This window comes from Artemia sp. Qi Xiang Cuo, chromosome 21, assembly GCF_049724085.1.
Source record: "Artemia sp. Qi Xiang Cuo chromosome 21, ASM4972408v1, whole genome shotgun sequence".
Classification (NCBI taxonomy): Eukaryota; Metazoa; Arthropoda; class Branchiopoda; order Anostraca; family Artemiidae; genus Artemia; species Artemia sp. Qi Xiang Cuo.
In genome coordinates this window covers 36,537,927-36,561,691 of record NC_142814.1, presented here as the reverse complement: position 1 = coordinate 36,561,691, position 23,765 = coordinate 36,537,927, and the positions used below count along the sequence as shown (strand labels likewise).

Sequence of the window (23,765 nt, the reverse complement as noted above, 5' to 3'; positions counted from 1 at the left end):
TTCTAATTTTAACGTCTTCACTGCTCATACCGTCTTTACTAATAATACCACCAAGGTAAGTGAAGCTGCCCACCTGATCAATCTTTTGGTTACCCAACGTCATCTTTTCATCTTCACTTATTCCTAACCTTACAGGCTCAGTCTTCTTAACATTAATTTTCAAACCTATTCTAGCACCGCGAACTCGCAAAATCTCTAAAAGTTCATTCATTTTGCTGACACTTTACACTTTCATCGAGGATGCTTAAATCATCAGCATAATCTAATTCCAGGAGAGTTTTCCCTTCCGATTTGATTCCGTGGTCCTTTCCTTTCCATTGCCTTTCCTTTGCTCCTTAAGACAAAGTCTATCAAAATGATCCATATAAAGGGGGATAGAACACAACCCTGCTTAACTCCTGATTTAATACAAAACAAGCTACTAACCTCATTTCCGACCTTAACCGCAGCAGTGTTATTCTCGTACCTAGTCACTTTAATGTATTCGTCTGGTATACCATACAAGGATAAGACCTTTGCTAAAGCTCTTCTATCAACATAATCGAACGTTTGCTCATAATCTATAAAACTGAGGACCAAAGGTGCTTGACAACTCAGGCACTTCTCAATTATTAGCCTAAGAGTGAAAATTTGGTCTACACATCCTCTAACTTTTCTAAAACAGGTAAGCTCCAGTTTATTTTGCGATGGGGAAGGTAGCAGTCGCACATCTTCAACACTCCAATTTTAGTCCAATTTTGATTAAAAATTGTTGCCTACTTGCTAGAACAGAGTTTACCAGAAGAAAGCAGAAACATAGCTGGATGGAGAGAAAGCTTGCCTGCATAACTTTGGATAGTCCTCTGCAACATAGACCGCAAACTCCGTTTTAACTCACACACTCTAGGCTTTGGCTCAATTACTAGCAAAAATAATTCAGTCTGGCCCCATGCAAGAATTATAAGCAGCTTTCCAAAATACAATGTCGTTGTCATCAATCCGGTCTAAGTTCCATACTTCCTGTAAAACCGCGGAGGTTTGATCCTTACCACTTCCTAGCAATAATCTGAAATCGGTAGACTAGGAGAAACAAAAAAGAATAAAAAAGACAAAACCAAAGTGTTGGTCCCGCATCACAGTAAGAAAGGAGGCACACTCAAGATCTATTCCTTTTCATAGTCACTAGTTACAGTGGCTACACAAAGTTTTGGGTCTAAATCTTTCGCAACGATTGTGGGAAATACCACATAATTACACTATATAACGCTTCCCATATTAACAGTAAATGCATGAATTAAAGAAATTTAATCCTTTGAAACATGGAGATGGTATATTCCAGGCACGCACGTAAGGAGTACGCATTCTGGTATCTCTCCTGTAAGTCTTGAAATTATTTCTATTTTCCGAACAGATCCTTGAATTTACCACATAATACACCTATTTTTGAATTTTCCAGAATTACACCCTTTCCCACCACCATGTCAGCCTTCCAGCCAAAAAGATACTCCCCGCACAGGCCCGGTGTACTTCCATATGATTATGGTTTCACATTGGCTAATTAGCCCTATATCTTACTCAAAGTATAATCACCTACGGAACAAGTACTGACAAAACTCTCCAAAAGTGACCCCGCGTACCTCAGCGTCTCTAGACGCAAAATGTTGTACTACTTAATCACTCCGAGCCAAAGTACTTTCCTCCGGCCAATAATTATGCTAGAGCGTGATTCAGGCGACGAGTGACCAGGATGAATTGTGTAACTACGGTTTTTAGTTGCCAGGTTCGCATAAGTATACAAACGGTCAATTTTTTTGTGTGGAGAGGATAGGTTTTGTCAGTACTTGTTCCGTAGGTGATTATACTTTGATCTTACTTCACACAATGTCTGTAAATATGTAAACTTATTTCTGATTGGCGGATTATAAGTCGACCAATCATGAATAATTAAGATATGTAGAATAAGTTCTTACGCAGTAATGTCGAGAGCCCATGAACTAGAACAACTTGTAAAAGAGCAACGTGCACAACTTTCTTTATTACGAGTAAATTCTAAAAGACCTTAAAATAAATAAAATATTATCAAAAGGCTTACGACTGTGATCTCGGACGATTTTGTAAAGTCCAATCCGTTTTGCGCCCTCATTTTCACTTACATTCATATATTCGCGAGGAAACTTTTCTACTTTTAGTCTATTTAGAAAACGAGTAAAAAAAAAAAAAACTTATTGATTTCGACTCAAACGTCCTCTACAAGACTAAAAACTAATTAGTCTTCTCCAAGACAAAATTTGTCTTGGCTTTTCTCTGTCTGCAATTACCCAGCGTCTTGATGCAACCTATTGCAAAATACTTGATAAGTTCAATTCAACTTCAATTCGTGGTAACCTAAGTTACCACGACCCTGGCCACAGGTGTAGCATTTTAACTACCTAGAAAAGCATAGGGTGAATAGATAGCCCTTTACGCTTTGCATGAAATGATTATGGCGAAATTCTCTAGAAGCTCTCAGGGGGCATTTCTTGTCTCTCCACAGGGTGAGGCTATTTGATGTTGCATTTATGTAAATAACTTAAATTTTCCGTTAATACTAAACAAAGTAATTGAAAATTGGGTTGAAAATTTTACTTTCATAGCCATCAGCATTTCAGAAGCACATGCTATTATAAAAGCAGCAAAAAGTATTCATGACGTCAACTAACAAATACTTTTAAATGTTAAAACATGCTACTAGTATTAAAAAAAAAACGTTTGTATTATAGTTTTGATATGATTTATAGTTTTAATATGACTTAGCTCTATATTAATTCACTTTAATATTGACACAACACATAAATTTAGACTTGAATACATACAGTATATGGTGCATAACACCATAGTACTCGGAAATGAGCCGCTAGAACTCTGGAAAGAAGTTCCAGCAGGAAGGTCTAAGGAATTCAGCAAAAACTTCAACTATATCGAGAAACAATTTTCTGTACTTATAGTTTCCCACTATTTAGAGACCCAATCGCCTTTAGTGAACGTTTAAGAAAGGGGGGCAGACAGTAAGGATATGAGTCACTGACTCTATTAAAGAAGGCGGAGAAAAGACCTATCAGCTCAGAGAAAAATTACCCAATCATTGCGATCCACAAGACCAATAAAGACTACAATGTCCCAACAAGGCAGCCATGGAAGAGCTATCAGTAACCGACGAAATAAGAATGAGACGATGGAAGTAGCGGACGTATACACCCTGTATAAACGAGAAATGTCCCCCCCCCCCAGCATCATGTACGGTGCTGGATATAACCTAGCCTATAAAGAAATGCCAGAAACCCCAAAACGCTTGTTCAATCGCTTGAGACAGAATCTATAATTAATTAAAATTCACTGATGAAGCCTCGTCCCATTGCTTAGGATCAGTCAAATTGACAACGCACATCTAAGTCAGTCTAATACTTATAGTCTCATCATCAAGTCCTAACAACCCATAGTTTACGCAACTGCGAACTATCTCCTTCTAAAGCATTAATTTCACCTATAGTATACAAAACCACTTAAGGTATGGCGTTTCTTCTTTTCATTTATAGCTCAACGTCCAATTTCTTTGATATTCTGTAAACAGGTCGTTAGTACCACATTTTATATAAGATGATGACAAACTGGCGAAATTTTGTGGCTAATTGCCATTTCTGAAAAAAAAGCAATCAATTATTAAAGTAATTATTAGACACCAAAATGGATTTATTGGCGAAGTATAAAACCTAATGTTTAGTATAATACATGGAAGCTATTTCAGCAAAAAGAAAACAACTCAATAAAAATCTTTCAAATAAAAATAACCGTTTAATTATTTGAAAACAGGTTAAAGTACTGTTATTACTGAAACTGCAAATATTTAAAACTTAAAGTAAAAAGAAAAAAAACAACAAATAGATATCAGGCAAATCACGTTAGCATTGTCTTCCCACGCTACGATTGTCTTTCCCAACTCTCCCATGTTAGCGTTTTATTTTAAACAAGGTTACTCACAAACAATTGACGAAATTTGCCGATCAGACCCAGCTATCTTCCAAGCAACCCTTTTTGTGTCCTTGAGTAACACCGTAAGGTATATAAAACACAGCCTAAACACAAACACAGAAAGCTGGTCATTCGAGAGCCCTTCTCAATTCTTCCAAAGAATCTTGAATTGCGAGTAGGATTTTGTGCTCATACTTAGACCGTTCTGCAGCATATTCTTGAACAGTGGACAACAAGTCCTTGGATCGTTTCTTCACAAACCATCGTATCTAAGAGAAAGATAAAAAAAAAGAAGTAAAAAGATAGTTACAAACTAAGGAAAGAAAGAGGCGCAAATGAAAAATTTAGAAAAATCAGAAAATTTTTCAAGGTGTCTCCGGGTCGATCCTTTAAAGATGCTTCAAATTGGTATATGTTCACTCAGCACATCAGTTTATATTTACAGACAGTCCCAAAAGGGTAGGAATAATTAAGCCCCCCCTCCCATCAAGAAATGTATATTTTGAAATAACTGTTATACTTTTTGCATATTTCATCTAATTCCTCTGTTTTTGCGGTTTCGACAAATTTGCCCCCCTCCCCAAGCAAAATACATTCCCGAGAATCAAACCTTTTTATATTTTCAGAGGAAGGCGAATAATTGATACTTTGTGTTCTTGACGCAATTCCTAATAAGTAGAAACAATTTATGTTACAAATAAGGTCTTTTGGGTGTCCCCTTTTCTAAAACTTAATATCTTCGTTTTCCAACTTTTCGAGAAAATTACAAAAGAGTATATTTTTAATATTTTCAAAAAGGAACAAATAGATAAAAAAACAAAAGACTGGTTTAGAATAAAGCACCAAACATTATGGATCGCACACAAAGGACAAGAATAAGAAATAAAAAGAAGACAAAAGAAGAAAAGAAGAAAAAGAAGAAAAGAAGAAAAAGAAACAAAAAGAAGAAAGGAAGAAAGGAATCGTAAAAGCTAATTAATCGGCGATAACATATTCTCGTACAAGTAAAACACAACATGAATAAAAACGGTGTAAATCTAGTGACAAAAAGGCTAAACTAAAAATATGGCGTTATACGTTGAAAACATTCTTTCATCAAGGTAATTTTTTTTTATTATTTTGACGGTGGCGACGGAACAATTTTGAAAATCTGAATACTGATGTTTGAAAAGAAAGTAGGAAGGAAGACACCCCTCACCCCCCCCCCCAAAAAAAAAAATACAGAGCTAACAAATATACTTCAATCTATAAAAGTTAAAACGTCAGAAGAATCAATTTCAACTAACATTTAGCTGATCTACAAATTTATGTTTCGCAAAGAAGACAACGTGTTTTGAGGATAAAGCAATAACATAAGAGTATAAAATCAAGTATTCCTGAGACACTGAACCAAAGGCAAGTTGAATATTCCTTTTTCACGAGATGAATCTTTGTAGTTGTGAAGTATAAACATTATCTTCTACATAATTTTCCATAATTTTAAATAGAACTTTACCCTTAGATGAGGATTCTACAGCTGATATTAAGACCAACAAGTCTTATTAAAACTACCATTGGATATACGAATGACCATTAGACCTTATTCTTTTCAGATAGCCTATAAAATAAGTTGAAACAACTTCCCTATTTCTTGTTGGTTCCCACTAAGTTTTGCGACTAATAGCACAATTTTACTCTGTAATAAAAAAGAGTATGTTTTAAGAGTTTAAATCCCATCCAGCAGTCACATTTATATTTTTATATTTATATTGTATTTTATATTATTATAGATAGCCCATAAAATAAGTTGAAACAACTTCCCTATTTCTTGTTGGTTCCCACTAGGTTTTGCGACTAATAGCACAATTTTACTCTGTAATAAAAAAAGAGTATGTTTAAAGAGTTTAAAGCCGATCCAGCAGTCACATTTATATTTTTGTATTCACATTATATTTTATATTATTATATATAGCCTATAAAATAAGTTGATACAACTTCCCTATTTCCTGTTGGTTCCCACTAGGTTTTGCGACTAACAGCTCAATTTTACTCTGTAATAAAAAAAAGAGTATGTTTAAAGAGTTTAAAGCCGATCCAGCAGTCACATATATATTTGTGTATTCAAATTACATTTTATATTATTATAGATAGCCTATAAAATAAGTTGATACAACTTCCCTATTTCCTGTTGGTTCCCACTAGGTTTTGCGACTAATAGCTCAATTTTACTCTGTAATAAAAAAAAAGAGTATGTTTAAAGAGTTTAAAGCCGATCCAGCAGTCACATTTATATTTTTGTATTCACATTATATTTTATATGATTAAAGATAGCCTATAAAATAAGTTGATACAACTTCCCTATTTCCTGTTGGTTCCCACTATGTTTTGCGACTAATGGCTCAATTTTACTCTGTAATAAAAAAAAGAGAAGTATGTTTAAAGGTTTTAACGCCGATCCATCAGTCACATTTATATTTTTGTATTCACATTATATTTTATATTATTATATATAGCCTATAAAATAAGTTGATACAACTTCCCTATTTCCTGTTGGTTCCCACTAGGTTTTTCGACTAATAGCTCAATTTTACTCTGTAATAAAAAAAAGAGTATGTTTAAAGAGTTTAAAGCCGATCCAGCAGTCACATTTATATTTTTGTATTCACATTATATTTTATATCATTAAAGATAGCCTATAAAATAAGTTGATACAACTTCCCTATTTCCTGTTGGTTCCCACTAGGTTTTGCGACTAACAGCACAATTTTACTCTGTAATAAAAAAAAGAGTATGTTTCAAGAGTTTAAAGCCGATCCAGCAGTCACATATATATTTTTGTATTCACATTACATTTCATATTATTATAGATAGCCTATAAAATAAGTTGATACAACTTCCCTATTTCCTGTTGGTTCCCACTAGGTTTTGCGACTAATAGCTCAATTTTACTCTGTAATAAAAAAAAGAGTATGTTTAAAGAGTTTAAAGCCGATCCAGCAGTCACATTTATATTTTTGTATTCACATTATATTTTAAATCATTATAAATAGCCTATAAAATAAGTTGATACAACTTCCCTATTTCCTGTTGGTTCCCACTAGGTTTTGCGACTAATAGCTCAATTTTACTCTGTAATAAAAAAAAGAGTATGTTTAAAGAGTTTAAAGCCGATCCAGCAGTCACATTTATATTTTTGTATTCACATTATATTTTATATCATTATAGATAGCCTATAAAATAAGTTGATACAACTTCCCTATTTCCTGTTGGTTCCCACTAGGTTTTGCGACTAATAGCACAATTTTACTCTGTAATAAAAAAAAGAGTATGTTTAAAGAGTTTTAAAGCCGATCCAGCAGCCACATTTATATTTTTATTTTTATTTTTACATTTATATTTGTATTTTTATATCATATTTTATATTATTATATTTTGTATTATATTTTATATTAATTTTATATTATATTTTTATATTTATATTTTATATTTTTATATTTATACATTTATATTTAAAAGAATCGATAGACTTAAAATATTGACTTTTCAATCAACTTAAAAATAAAATGTAATCGTTATTCTACCGGTAATTAGCTTCTCTGTAAGTGAACTAGAGCATAGCTACGCTTTTCTGTCTCGTAACAATATTTACGAAAATTCACATCACAATACAGTCACTCTTACTGAAAGATTAAAATTAAAGATTGAAAGTACAAAAACTTTAAAAACACATCAAACAATTATTTATATATATCTTTGTTACGTTTTTACAAGTTAGGGAAAACATTTCTAAGGGCCTTCACACCCAGTACCCCCCCCCCCTCCCCCTTGGATACGACCTTAGCCAAAGCATGCGAACCGTTGAATGAGGGTGTACCCTTACATTATTGTGCAACATTAAAGAAAAACCTCTCTATGTTTCTCATGTTTATAATACCAATTCTACAACACGGCATAAGACGTTTTATTTTTAAATCTACTTTTTACTGCCTACCTCATCTCTTGCTGTGTCTGAACATTCTTCTAGTTTTCGCTCAACTTCTTTCTGCTTCTTTGCAGCCTAAAGAAGACAAAATTAATAAGAAAATAAAATCAACAAAGATTGAAAGTAAAAATGTCAATAAAACAAGTCAACGAATACAAATTTCGTTATAAACAAAGTTTATTTAGACCTAGTACGATAACGTTGAATCTTTTTTTTTACCATTTTGCAAAAAAAAAGATCCAAGGACAATGGAATCCAGTTCGGTACCAGTCACGGTCCAAGATACAGAAGGAGGAATACCTAAGAATAACTATTTTTGAGATTTTTATTTAATTTTTCTGATGCATACATCCTTCAGTTGTCATTTTGCAAATACAGCTTTGGAATATTCTTGATGTTATAGATTTAAGGGGCGTTCACAATTATTTAGGATCTTTTTTTGAAAATTAATTACTTCTAAACCTTTTCTCTCCAGCAACTTAACTAATTTGAAGCAGAATCTTATTGACACTTCAAAGGAGTCTTGGCTAAAGCTTTCAAGTAAACTGGAGAAGCGGAGAAGTAGAGGACTATTCGGTAAATACCCATTCAGTCTGGCGTAGGCTAAGTACCACTAACTAGCTATCTATCACTTAGGATATGACCCTAAGTGATAATCGAGTAATTGTGGGTTACTCTCATGAGAGCATCACAAATACCTATCCTACCAGCAGTTGACTGGCACTTCCTAGAGTTAAAATTGAAAACACTTTAGTAGCAGGCACCCAAGATGGACATTGTGACCAATAAATCAGGCTCCTTCTAGCGTGTCCCCGTGTTCTCCCGGCACCACTAGAAATAAAATTAAGAAGTGAAGGTAGGTGGCATATGACCTGTACAAAGACGTGGAAGAAAAGGCAACATACTATATCAAACATGCGGAAACAATTTTTGGCATGAAGTTGGCAATAATACAGAAAAAGAAAAATAATGAACTAGTCTTGTTACAAAGGAAAGATCTGAAGCCGAACTGGCCAGCCATGACAAAAACACCAACATAGAGAAAAATCTCAATGAAAAAAAACAACAAACGAGACTGCGGGCCTGTGGAAAGAAAAGACGAAAAATGTAAAACAACGTGGACATTTCGCCTGTATCAAAACAAGGCGTCTTCAGCACGAGAGAAACACGAGAAGAACAAGATAAAAAACCAAACTAAAACTAAAAACAAATATAACCCCCACCAAAAAAAATATACAATTTGCACAAACTAATCCACGTAGGAAAAGATACTATTAGTGTTACTTCAGTGAAAACACCAGAGTAACTGCTGGTGTTGCGCTGGTGTGCATAACATAAAAATAATGAACTAGTCTTGTTACAAATAAACTAACATAACAAATGGGAAAAACATATAGATATTAGCCAAAATACCTTATAAATAATTAAATACTACTACTACATACAACTCGCTAACGCACAAAGCCCCCGAGATCAATACAGCAGAGCAAATTTGTGTCAGCTTCTTGGCTATATTTACGTGAGGAGTCACCACTTCTCGACAGAGAAGGCATTAAAAGAGGCGGGATTGGACCACAATGCATATAGTTTCTAGGCACGTCATTGTCCACTGCATTGTCATGAAGAAACAAGGTAAACAAAATCCCCCTCCTTGTCACTCTTCAACAAGGCTTTAAATAAATATGTTAATTAGGTTTTAATTGAAAGTGGATGATATCCAAGAAGAAACTTTTCAAACCGTTTTTGTTCCTTAATGCACTAGAACGTAAAAAGCGTTTTTTTTTTCATATCTCCAAAAATTGGAAATATTAGGGCTACAAAACAAGCATGGGGTGGTCATGGCATGTAAATACATACTTGAATATTTATTAAATATACCAGGATATTAAATTTAAATACACACCAAGGATATTCAAATTAAATTAAAAGAATATTAATATTATACCAGAATATTAATATTAAATATAATCCAAATTTTCATTTTCAGCGTTAAAAAAAATTTTGGGAAGCGATAAAAGTTATTTTTTACTTTATAGTATATTTAGCGGTAAAATCATTTTTATCATTTTTTTTTTTTATTCTTACTAGCCTTTGGCGAATAGCTTAAGACAAAGGTCAATCTCTTCGTATTGAATCCATTCTAATAAAATCTCGCTTGTAAAACTTCATGCTGACAACCCGGCGTGTCTCTTTCTCAAACAACTAATAGCATTACTGCTATTGGTCAATCATTCCTGCAGAGAACCAGCTTCTGCAGAGACTACCAATACACTTTAAGTATTATTGTGAATTTGCTGGGCTCACATTCACGACCACATTCACATTCACGACCATGAATGAATAAAACACTACCAGTATGAACGCACTTTAAACCCTCGTTGGCTCCATTATGGCGGAGCTGCATCTGGCCATTATACGGTAGTAGCAACAGGAGCAGTGTAATTTGTAAAAGAGGCAAAACAATCAGCCGAGAAACCCAATAAACAGAAACTAATAAACAACTGAAAAAAAAAAGAATTAAAAAAGTAGGTGGGTGAAGTGAAAAGCTAAGGCCGAAAACCTACTCAAAATACACAAAAACAAGATGTTACCCTTAAAGTATCACCGACAGTTAATATGAGACCCGACTTTTTGAATTAGTTAAGTGGAAACACACACAACCATATATATCTTAAAAGTTAGGCGAAAATCAAGAATTCAATTTTTAAGTAAAAGAGATCCAAATACAGTTATGCAAATTTTGGTAGTAGCGGGTGCCAAGTTAAAAAAAGAAGAACCGTAGTTGAAAAATCACTAAAAGAAGCCAAAAAGTATGGTGACATACGCTTTAAGAAGGCGTAGCTTTCCTTTAAAGGCGTAGTTATTTTCAGGAATCAATATATTGTTAATGTTTTAATTTTTATATACAAAAATTGTTGTCCATTTAACTAATTAATTTTACTTATTTATTTTTATGGTTCGTGGCAACGCTGACGAAACTTTGGTCATGACCTAGAAACTTCAAAATGTTAGATTAACTAAAATAAAAATCTTACATCTCGGATTTTACGCATGAACAGACCTAAGTCTTAGGTTGGTCCAAGGGGAGAAGATGTTTTTATTTTGATGTCTTTGGCACTTGAAAGAACATAAACAAATAATAAAGAGTGAGGCTTTGAATAGATTGGAATGGAGGAAGGGTGTGCGCAGCTGTGTTGGCCTTAAATGGCTTGGTGCTGTCACGAGTTGTTAGTAGTAGTAGATTCTACTGTCTATACATTATTATTTATTTATATAGTGCAATACTTAATAAAGAAAGAACAGATATTGTAATTTCAAATAAAACATTTAATAAATTAATGGATAAATAATTAATAATGTTATTTGTTAATTATAATAATTAATAAATAAAACAAAATAAATTTAAGACAAAAAAAGAAGAGAACAAAAGGACATATTTTTGGTTCGTATTTTAACCGAGTTGCAGATTTTTTTTTCTCCTGCAAGTGTAGCTCAAATGCTACAGTTGCATATTGCTGGTTCTTTTTGCACATTGTTGTCGTTAACGATAAGTTTTCAAATAAATAATGCAACATCTGTAGCTCTATATGTACTTCGCATTGTGATAAGAATTGACTGACTTGTGAGAAGAATAAAGACGACAGGCGTTGGGATTCATTTAACGATTGCAGTATTTCTCTCATTTCCTATGAAGATCAAATTATTATGAAGACAACTGATCGACAAAAGATTACTGCACTAACAGGGTATACCATTCTCTTCGTCCCAGAAATGAAGTGAGTATGGCTGAAAACCCTACTGAAGACAACTGATCGACAAAGGATAAACAATTGAAGGATAAACAACTATTTACCGTTCACGTCTTCATCTTTCGGCATCTTTCGACCCAACATGATTCATCCCTTATGTGCTCAATTTCCTGTAGCCAGCCTATTTTTCTTCCTATTTAAAGCGTTTCTCTGTAAGCATGTTTTCTGATTCGTTTATCGTTTATTCGCTTACATTTTATTTTACGTTCAAACGGATCCGAACAGTTCTCATTCCAATCATCCTCAGAATCCAAGAAACGCCGTGATAATACAGTACAAAGACTATCGTATATTCAAAGAGGGAAACGTTAATAAAAGGCTACAGGAATATGAAATAGAAAAGGTTAGAACAGGAATTACGAATTAGTCCCGCAACTCACAATACTGCATTACCCAGCAGACTTAGAAAAAACTCTAAAATTAACTACATTTTGCTGTATCAAAATTTGGATATCAATCAAAATTCTATCCAAATTTGGAGCCAGTCAAAAATTTTCGATAAGTAGGCAGATTATTTTATTCTTGAATTTCTGGGGAAAGAATCGTACATTAGTTAGATTTTGGAAACTAAAATTTATATATTCTGCTTTGAATTTAAATTTTAACAATTGAAACTTGGTGCTTCGTCGAAATAGAAATTAAAAAAATAAAATGTCTTGAATAAATCAACATCTTCGGAAGCCAAATTTGCCAATAAAAATAGATATCAGCAGAAGGACTGCAAACAGACTGAGGCAGATATTCTTCTCTACTCGACAACCCTATAATGGAAAGAGAAAAGGTTCAATCAACCTACCACCTCCCTCTTCTGTCCAATAGATTTTCCAAGCGTAGAATTTGCTTCTTGATATTCTATTAGCAGATCTTTTCTTCTGTGAAACATTTCCAGCTCGTTACAAGTATACGCCCAATAGAAACCAGCAGCTTGTCCTAAGGTGACTTGACTTGAACTGATCGCTAATTCCATCCAAAACTGTACAAAATAAGGATTTAGCATTAGTCCCGCAAAATGTTATATCATACAAAACATTTAAAAATATAATATTTCTTCTGATATTTAGAATGAAACCGTTTCTTCTGGTATCAAACAGTTCGTGGTAAGGAACTGTGTCAATAGCAACCAAAACTCTAAAAAACGGAACTTTGATACTAATAGATCCATCAAAAGAATCAAATTTTAATGCTGATTTCAAATATATAGGTTTCGTCAAGTTTAGTCCTACCCATCAAAAGTTACGCACCTAAGAAAATTTGGCTGATTTTCCAAAAAACGGGGAAAGACCCCCTAAAAATTATAGAACCTTAATGAAAATCACACCATCAGATTCAGTGTACCAGAGAACACTACTGTAGAGGTTTCAAGCTCCTATCTGCAAAAATGTGGAATTTTGTATTTTTTTTTCCCAGAAGAAAGATCACAGATGCGTGTTTATTTGTTTTTTTTTTCCTAGGGGTGATCGTATTGACCCAGTTGTCCTAGAATATTGTGGGAGGGCTCATTGGAACGGAAATTAAAAGTTCTAGTGCCCTTTTAAAGTGACCAACAAAATGGAGAGCACCTAGGCCCCCTCCCACGCTCATTTTTTTCCCAAAGTCACCCGATCAAAATTCTGAGATAGCTATTTTGTTCAACATGGTCGAAAATGCGATAACATTGCCTTTTAGAATGACTTAATCCCCCGAAGTCCCGGGGGAGGGCTCAAAGTTATAAACTTTACCCAATGTTAACATATAGTACTGGTTATTGGGAAGTATATAGACGTTTTCAGGGAAATTTTTTCTGGTGCTGGAGGGGGATGGGCCGGGGGTTATGTGGGAGGATCTTTACATGGAGGAAGTTATCATGTGGGAAGGGGCATTTCTATGAAGGGGGCACCAGATTTCCCAGCATCATTTTAAAAAAAAGATCAGAAATTAGATAAAAAAAACAACAAGTTTTTCAACTGAAAGTAAGGAGCAACATCAAAACTTAAAAAAAAACAGAAAATATTACGTAGATGATTGGGTTCGCCCCCTAGGCAATATCTCGCTCTTTAAGCCAAAGATTTTTCAGTACTTTCATAAGAGCTATTTATTCTAATTAACGGCCTTTGTGATTAAGGGGTCATTTTTAAAGAATTGGAATAAAATTCGAACTTTAGCGTAAAGAGCGAGGTATTGAATAGGAAGCGAACCCCCTAATATACGTATTAAAAATAATTAATAAAGAAATTCGTTCTAACGTATTCGTAAGTTACGTATATTTATTACTAATAAAAACGTTCGTAAATAAAATTAAACAACGTTCGAGAAAGCCTTTCAACCACATAAAAGTAAAATGAATATGCAAATTTGGTGTTAATTATTCATGTACGGTGAGCCAAAATCAAAACCTGCATTTATTCAAAAGCGTTCAAAAATGAAATAAAAAAAAAACAAGTTTTTCTAACTGAAAGTAAGGAGTGACGTTAAAACTTAAAACGAACAGAAATTATTCCGTATATGGAAGGGGCTCTCCCCTCCTCAACGCCTCGCTCTTTACGCTAAAGTTTGACTTTCCCACAACTCTATTTTTTTAAACAATAAAAAACTCTAGCGTAAAGAGCGCGGCGTTGAGGAGGGGACAGCTCCTTTCATATACGGAATAATTTCTGTTCATTTTAAGTTTTAACGTTGCTCCTTACTTTTAGTTAGAAAAACTTGTTTTTTTTATTTAATTTCGAAGAAAAGACAAGCTTTGGTTCAGCCGACCAGAAACATTAGATTTGTTTTTTAAGGATCGATGTGGCCAGTTCTTCGATAGGTGTGGAAAAGACGAGCTTTGGTTCAGCCGACCAGAAACCTTAGATTTGTTTTTTAAGGATCGGTGTGGCCAGTTCTTCGATAGGGGTTGAAAAGACGAGCTTTGGTTCAGCCCACCAGAAACATTAGATTTGTTTTTTAAGGATCGCTGTGGCCAGTTCTTCGATAGGGGTGGAAAAGACGAGCTTTGGTTCAGCCGACCAGAAACATTAGATTTGTTTTTTAAGGATCGTTGTGGCCAGTTCTTCGATATGGGTTGAAAAGACGAGCTTTGGTTCAGCCGACCAGAAACATTAGATTTGTTTTTTAAGGATCGGTGTGGCCAGTTCTTCGATAGGTGTTGAAAAGACGAGCTTTGGTTCAGCCGACCAGAAACATTAGATTTGTTTTTTAAGGATCGATGTGGCCAGTTCTTCGATAGGGGTGGAAAAGACGAGCTTTGGTTCAGCCGACCAGAAACATTAGATTTGTTTTTTAAGGATCGGTGTGGCCAGTTCTTCGATAGGGGTTGAAAAGACGAGCTTTGGTTCAGCCGACCAGAAACCTTAGATTTGTTTTTTAAGGATCGGTGTGGCCAGTTCTTCGATAGGGGTTGAAAAGACGAGCTTTGGTTCAGCCGACCAGAAACATTAGATTTGTTTTTTAAGGATCGGTGTGGTCAGTTCTTCGATAGGGGTTGGGAAGCAAACTCAGTAAAACGCAAAACAGGTGGAGACTCGGTCAGTCACAAATATCGGATGGTTTTATTTAAGAATCGGCGGGATCAATTCTTCGGTAGGAGAGGAGAAAACTCAGCAAAACACAAAACAGTTGAATTATTGGGAAATAAACATGAAAATTTTGGGGAAAATCATAATTCTCTAAATTCTAGAGAGAGTAGCCCTGAAGCCCTACCTGTCCTAATGTAATTTGAATTGAACTGATTGCTAATCCCGTCCAAAAATGAAAAAAACAATGATTTGTCACTAGCCCCTATGAACATGGCTTTTACAACATTTCGATTTATTGAAGACCTGCTCTAGCAGTATCAAAGCCAATTTAAACTTGAATTAAATTAATTCATACATTTGTATGGTAGAAAACATAAACAATTTGTTAAGCTCTATTTAAATTGTATTTATTTTACCTCATAAGATGCTCTGTTTAATAACTCAAGGAGCTACGCAGAGAAATATTTAAGCTAACAACATCACAAATAAATCTAAAAAACATTCAATAAAACTCGTTAATTGCTCTTTAATCGATTTTTTAAATTTAATATCCTTCACTTAATTACTGTTAATTATGTTTCTTGTTTATATTAAAAGATTCGTTTTATTCACTTGTTCTTTGTTTTGTTTTTTTAGGCGTTTTGCAAAACCTATAGTTGTAACTCAAAACATTTATAGTTGTTATAACCGATTTGTCATTAGTACCATATTTACTGTTACTAAAAATTGAGAAATCACTAAAAATTCAAATTTAAACACAACTTGAAATACAAACCTAAGCAACAGGGCAAAACACTAAAATATTGACTGACACATTTGGGAGAGAAAAATAGTTATAACTGTTTTAAAATTGTTTATAACTGTTTATACCACGAGTGACGTTTACTTATATTTTTTCTTCGGAGGAAGACTCTTCTTATATTTTTTCTGTTGCTGTTGTTGCCCTCGGTGGCCGGTGCACGATGAATCGTAAGCAAAATATTGAAGAACACCTTTAGTACGATCATTAAAGGTCTAGCAATATCAACTCACTTGTGATAATGTAAAAATCCTTGTGCACCATTCTTTCCAAAATTTAGATTTACAGCCAATCCGGTCAAACTAAGCAAGTTCAAGTTCAGTTCATTGGAGGTGGCGCCAATTCATGAGAATCTTGGGGGCGGGGGGCAAAACGTTTTTCTTTTCAAAATCTAGGGGTGGGGGCAATGTTTGCTTTTTCGCCGATTTTTTCAATGAAAATACAAAAAAGGTGTTTTTCATTGATAATGGCAAAAAACGGATATTTTTCTAAATCTAAGACAGGGGAGGATCAAGTCCCCCCCCCCAATTGGCGATACTATTGATTGGACCAATCCTGCCTTTCCTATCTTACTCAGTTCTCAAGAGACTTAAAAATTTCTTCTTTTTCAATATGTTCTATTTCATCTTTCCCCACTTAAAAACTAGGGTAAGAAAACTAAGTTTAAATATCAAGATTTTTTGTTACATAGATTCGAGCAGGGTTGCCACTTATAATTTAAAAGCATCCCAAGGTTAATTTGAAAAAAAATCCCAAGGTTTGAATAAAAAAGATACGTAAAATAATAACATGTGTGCTTAATATATTTTATTTAGGGGCCCCAAAATCCTGGAAAAAATCCAAAGTAGTGGCAGCCCTGTCTCGGATGCCTAAAAACCTAAAACAACTTTTCTTATGCCAACAACCGGCCCTTATTAGCTTTCAAATATCCCAAAACACATTTTCAGTTTTATTGTATACCCTGTTTCGCCTCCTCCGTGCAATAGTACATCTTAGCCTTTTTACAAAGAACTAATGGAGTAGCGTTTTCAGCTCTTTGGCATATATGTACAGAGCCTCCTCCGTGAATATCGCCTCCTTCGTACAAAATCCCAAGTTTGCAGAAGAGCAAAAAAAATTTTAACCGTTACTACTATAACGTTCTAGAGGACATAATATTTAGATTAAGCGGGGTTTATACTGTTTTTCTAGTAGTCAAAATTATACAGGTTCAACAATATGGAGAAAAAAACTTGCAAAAAGGAAAGAAGACAATACTATACAAAGATAGATTGATAGATTTATTACCACTGAAGCCCTATGGATAATGGCTCCAAGAAATAAATAACAAAAACAAAAACTAAATAGCCGTTAAAGCCACAACTAAAATTATAATTCTTTATATTACACATCGAAATTCTAATAACACTTCAAGAACTAGAACACCACATACAAATCTATCTCTATATTCCACAGCTATCCAAGCAAACCACTCCGCCCATCTTACAGTCCCGTAGTCCCTATTGCTTAATAAATGTTCGGCAAAGCAAGCCTCCCCATCATGTACGCGAAACAACCGAGATCTTCCTTTCATTTTTTGCAAACAGCTAAGAGGTGGATAAGATATTCATCATCTTTCCAAGATATAGGGCACGAATAACAGGATCTTCACTATGACGGATCCTTTTAAGGTATTCTATATTACACTCTCCATGACAAGATTCATAAATTATAAAAATACTGTTACAGTACGAAGGACATGAAAATACAAACATTGTTTGCTCCCTGAACCAATCTTAGGTCAATTCATACCTGAGAAATGCGGTTTCTTAATGATTTTTCTTTTGGCTGTTTTAAAATTATGGATTTTTTAGTACGACACAAAAATTTTTTTTTTTTTTTAGACGACATTTTCGTCAGTGTTACCACGTTGAACCATGAAAACAAATAAGCAAGACTAATTTGTTAAATTTGACATGACTTTTCATCCGTAAAAATTCAAACATTAACAATCCGTTGATTCCCAAATACAGCTACATTGTCAAAGAGAATCTATGTCTCCTAAACCTGTTTAGTGTTACATGTCTGTATTTTATTTTTCGCTGATGTTTCCCACGTTTCTTTCTTTTAAATTTGGCAATCATTTCTATCAAACACTGCATAACTGGGAACGGTGGTCTTTTCTATATAAAAAAAAATGGATTTCTGATTTCTTCAAACGGTTACGATATATATATCTGTATAAATTTTCACGTGGTCAATACAAAAAATCACAAATTATTTTCACTGTAATTAGTATTTTATAAGCTTTGATTTAGGTAGGTATGGACAAACAAACTACACCAATCGAGTCGGTACGAAAACGCAATTCCAAAAATGAAATGCCATGATTGAACTACAACTAGTACTAACAATCCATTGCAAAACCAAGACGACAAATCTGAGCATGCTCCTCCTCCGTCCCAACACTGGCAGATCCAGGGGGGTGGGGAAACTCTCTTCAAGATTATTTTCGGCACCCTTATTCCTTGTTTTTTTTCTGTTTTCACTCTTTTTTAAAAATAAATTTGTCAAATTGGTCAATTATTGTCACCCTAGTCACACTGCCCCCCCCCCCATATTCTTCTTATTAGCGCCCTTGTCACATTCCCCCCCCTAAGATTTTGCTCTAGATCCGCCCCTGTGCCCCAATCTAGTTAAAGCTTTCATGAGGTTCAAACTTCCTTTAACTCCTTTTAAATACCCGCTTTCCAACTCACCGAGGGACGCCTTGCTTCAGTTTCGCCTCAGATGGATGGCAAATATGTACGATTTTTGGCAGTCTTACATCCTGAAAGACCTGAAGTCTTTCATCTTTCATCCTAAAAACGGGGCCTAACCATTTTAATAATTCTTTCATTACAGCTCTACAAGTAAGAAATAACCAGGGATAATACTACTAGAAAATCAAAGACAAATAGAGTGACTTGCATTAATTTCGTTACATATTTCCCACTAATCAGCATTACCCTTGTGTTAAAGACCGCTCCTGAATTGTAAAGCTTGTGATAATAACTTCAAAACTACAAGGCGTGTTTTTTAATTAAGGACAGTTTGAAGATAAGTACACAACGAAAGATTATTTCAAAAAAGTAAATTTATTTCAGAAAGTGCATACTTTACTTTATTTTTCGACATAGTTACCAAGTTTTTTTTAAACAATTATCATACCTCTCAACTAATTTAGAGTAAAGTCTTTATAAGAACTTGCCGCCGGCTTCAATAAACAAGAGTTCACTGCTGTTTTTACGTCGTCTTCATCTTTTTGACGGTTGCCACTGAGGTGGCAACCGGTTGAACTGGAGACGAAACATGGGTTTCGCATATCACGCCCAAATCGAGGCAACAAAATCATGGCGTAGGTGTTTGGGAATAGGCATGGTGTTTTTTTGGTCGACTTTATGTAACGGAAGAGCCACTATCCAAAAAAAAAAAAAAAAAAAAAAAAAAAAAAAAAAAAAAAAAAAAAAAAGGCGTTCTGACAAAGAAAACTGTCCTTCTTCATGACAATACAAGACCTCACACTGCTGGTCAGACCCGTAATTTGCTGGACAGTTTTGGCTGAAAAGTTTTAGATCACCCACACTACAGTCCTGATCCTGCGCCGAGTGATTACTATCCGTTTCTACACCTCAAGCAACAAATCAGTGGCAAACGTTACAATGATGAGGACGACGTAAAAACGGAAGTGAATTCCTGGTTAGCAGAACAGGCGGCAAGTTTTTATCCAGAGGTTACTTTAAAAGTAGTTGAGAGGTATGATAAGTGTTGTAACAAACTTGGCAACTATGCTGTTAAACAGAGCAAAGTATATACTTTTTGAAAATAAATTTACTTTTTTTTAGGTAATCATTTGTTGTGTACTAATGATCAAACGGACCTTAATTAAAAAACACGCCTTGTGCTTTCGACAGTATTTGCTCCCTTTATTAGGTCAAAGGTAAAGCAACTAAGAAGATGGTTTATAAGTGTAGTATCCCTTGTGAGTTTGAAACTAATACCTACAGGCTACAACATTTTGGGATTTTAGTTCTTGAGGTATATTTCCATACCCAACAGTCGGAAATATACATAGTAAACGTAACCTCAAAAAATATATTGAGCATACAAATTATTATTTTTTAACATTTGGTGATTATTTTTTAAACCTTGTGATCTTTCGAAAATAAATCTTGGGACTTTTAAATCCACAGTGGCATCCCTGTTTTAGGGTTGTTTAGGGTTCCAGGTTTGTCACCCAGTTTATGATTTTTAGTCATCTTGTAGGTCACCCACTCTTTGATTTTTGGCGAACAGATTTGAGATTTTTCAAATTTTCAGTTGAAACCCTTGCTCAATATAACATATTTTACGATTTCAATTATTTAACCCCCCCCCTGCCTCAGAAATTAGGGGGCATACAGTCGCCCCCCCCCCAATTAGGGATATGGGATATTCTAGAAAACACTGATTGTTTCCTTAGAATAGCAATATTCAGTTTTACCCACTTTCATCAAACAAATGGATTATGGAATAAAAAAACAAAAAAGCATATGGAACACAAAAGAGTATCAACAAAAATATCAATAGACTTCACGCTTTAAACATTTGCGAAGCGACAGGCACCGTTTTGGACAGCATATTATACCGGGCAATCAGCTTCTCAATAATCCTCCGCAGACAAGTCTTTTTAGTCCTTTTTGTTTCTGATATCAAACAGCAAGAAAAAGTAGAAATTTACGAAAACGGTATCACTTAACTATTTTTTTCTTAAAAAATAAGGTAAGCCCCAGAAAGGTAAAGAGCAGAATGGTTGAAAAAGGTATATTAAAGCCACACCTAGATTTTGATTCATTTATATTTCTGTGGACAAAAGTTCATATTGTTCTTCCTTTATTATATAACAATAAAATAGAAAATAAGGAAGAAGCAGTGAACCTGGAAGTTTTGAGCATTTAAATTAGTCATTTTCATGCTTCTGATGCTATCTTCATCAACCGGCACGGTTTGAAAAAATTTTCAAAACCTATTTTTATATATTGATTTGGCAATCCAAAATCTACATTTTCTTTATGCTTTACTATATGAAAATAAAACGGAAAAATAAAGAAGAAAAGCATACTTGAAAGTTTTTGAAGTAAGAAGTCATTTGCGCGTTTATATGAGCCATTTTCTTGCCTCTTTTGCTGACACCATCTACCGGCATGGACAAACAAGCTCCAATGTGACCGTGCTGCCCGGCTAATCCTAAATAACAAAAAAAAATAGAGGAATTATTTCTTAGGATTATCCTTTAGAACAGCTAATATAATCGAAAGTTATAATTTACCGCTTATTTCCCTTGTTGAATACACCAGTAGTTGGTAGCTCTACTGTTTCAGCGAAAAGGTTTTCAGTAGGTAAAAAATATATTTTATATGCACAACTGTAAAAAATGGAGTAATCTAAAATAGAAAATAAGAACAATGAAAAACATTCGCTATGCTATTCGTTAAAATTACTTTTTTCTTTTCTTTTTTTTTCCATGAATTGAGCATTCGGGTCTTTTGATAGATGATTTTGAACATCCTTTATCTTTTATAATTCACAATTTTAAATAAATGCTTTAAAATGTTATAATAGTTAGATTTTGTTAGATAGGTGGAATTTTATATTACATAAATAGAAAAATTATCCGTATCTAAATACTATTTACATTCGAGGGTTTCTTTTTTCTAATTCCATACTAAACCATGTGTTTCCACAAATCTCTACAGAATAATTTTTGAGAATCCTCTTTTTTGTGTCTTTCAAAAATACTTTCATTAAATGTTAGCAGTAGACTGGACGGCAAAATCAAAAGACAATATTATCCAGCAGACAAAAAAACCAAATTATTTCCAATTAGCTAACAACCTATTACTTTTTTCAAAACAGATTATTACCCATATGGTTTAACTTCACCAGCAAGGTGCTATTAGTTGCTGTTTTCAAGGATTCAATTTCTATGAATGTCAAACAAGCACAAAGTAACAAAACTGCAGTGTCTTTCCGTTGTGATGATGCCATTTTTTTACAAGCACAGCACAAGCACAAGCAACAAGCACAAAGTAACAAAACTGCAGTGTCTTTCCGTTGTGATGAGGCCATTTTTTACAAATTCAGCCCTGTCAATCGGCTGTTTATTATCTTAATTTATTACTGATTGATCACTGATATTACTGATATTGAGTGATATTTACTGATAATTACTGATATTACTGATATACTGATATTGAGATATTACTGAGTTTGATCACTGATAGTAATTTTATTGATGTTCACAGTAGGTTTTCTCCCAGCCCCTTGAGCTCTGCTCTCTGCTAGTAATAATTTTATGCTACTGTGAATTTTCTATTTTGTCCTTTCGATGGAATTCACAGCTCTACGGTTGCCGCATAACCACGGGCCTCACAGGGAAAACAAACCCTATGTGCTTTGACCCCTATAAGCATAGTAACTCATTTAAAAAACTTTTAGGCTTATGTGTATAGCAGTTTTAAGCTACAATTTTACCATTATGTAAAGGGCTGGCTGGTGCCTGTTATGATTAGTGCTTGTGAAAAAAATTGTATAAATCTAACATGCAGCAATTTATTACTGAAAACCCTCAAGAAAAGTTAGTAATTCGAAACTGTTAATCTGACAAAATCAAACCTTTTCACTGCTAAAGGGAATAGAAATAACAGTATACAAGTCTATTTAATAGTCACAATTATTTAATTCTAAATCAATCTTGGTCAACCATTTTAATATTAATACCAAATTTTAATTGAATTAATTTCTAATTCAAATTAAGGTTTAATATTAAACCAAACTTCGTCAACAAAACCAATTAACATCCACCAATATAAAACAATTTAAACCTATTATGGCCAGTGGCTTGTAGAATTGGAACAATATAATCTAATATGCAATTGGTTTAAAAGCCAGCCCCTTTAATTATTACACATCATATAGCAAAGATAAGGGAGAATCTACTGTAAAGGTGACTTTGATGACTATGGGTGGCGGAGAAGCAACGTATGTAAGTGGCCAGAACAACCACACTGTTTCTTTCAAAGAAAGTAAGGAGCCCAATCCCATTTGGAGCATCCTCAAGGGCATCGCTTTTCGTTACCAAATCGATCTCAAACTTTCCTTCTGTAGCCGAAACAAATATATAACAGATCTTTAAAGTGAAAGGTTCTTTTCCCAATATTGACCCCTTTTTTGCCCTATGTCCCAAACCGACAATACCCATGGCCCACATTGGACCAACAAAGAGAGAAAAATCTCAAAATATAGAACAAAACACCGGGTTTGCGGCCAGTATAAGGCCGCAAAAAAGACTTTTAGAAAGGAAGAGAAAAGACTTTTATTATTGTCTTCAACTGTGTGGAATCTTTTATTGGACATTGGACCAACAAAGAGAGAAACATCTCAAAATATAGAACAAAACACCAGGTCTACGGCCAGTATAAGGCCACAGAAAAGACTTTTATTATTGTCCTCAACTGTGTGGAATCTTTTATTGGACATTGGACCAACAAAGAGAGAAACATCTCAAAATATAGAACAAAACACCAGGTCTACGGCCAGTATAAGGCCACAGAAAAGACTTTTATTATTGTCCTCAACTGTGTGGAATCTTTTATTCGACATTGGACCAACAAAGAGAGAAAAATATCAAAATATAGAACAAAACACGGGGTCTACGGCCAGTA

The 23,765-nt window shown here is 34.2% G+C and overlaps 1 protein-coding gene across 1 annotated transcript in view; it reads right to left on the bottom strand.

The window, feature by feature from the left end:
• Positions 1-3,693: 3,693 nt before the first annotated feature.
• Positions 3,694-23,765, bottom strand: part of LOC148939499 (sorting nexin-32-like) — a 58,704-nt gene continuing 38,632 nt past the window's right edge. Inside the window, exons 5-8 of the mRNA XM_089106668.1 lie at positions 21,164-21,288; positions 12,551-12,727; positions 7,955-8,020; positions 3,694-4,253 (exon numbers count right to left, since the gene is read on the bottom strand). Of these exons, the coding sequence (XP_088962794.1) occupies positions 4,113-4,253; positions 7,955-8,020; positions 12,551-12,727; positions 21,164-21,288 (509 nt within the window). The 3' untranslated portion in view covers positions 3,694-4,112. The remainder of the gene's footprint in view (positions 4,254-7,954; positions 8,021-12,550; positions 12,728-21,163; positions 21,289-23,765) is intronic.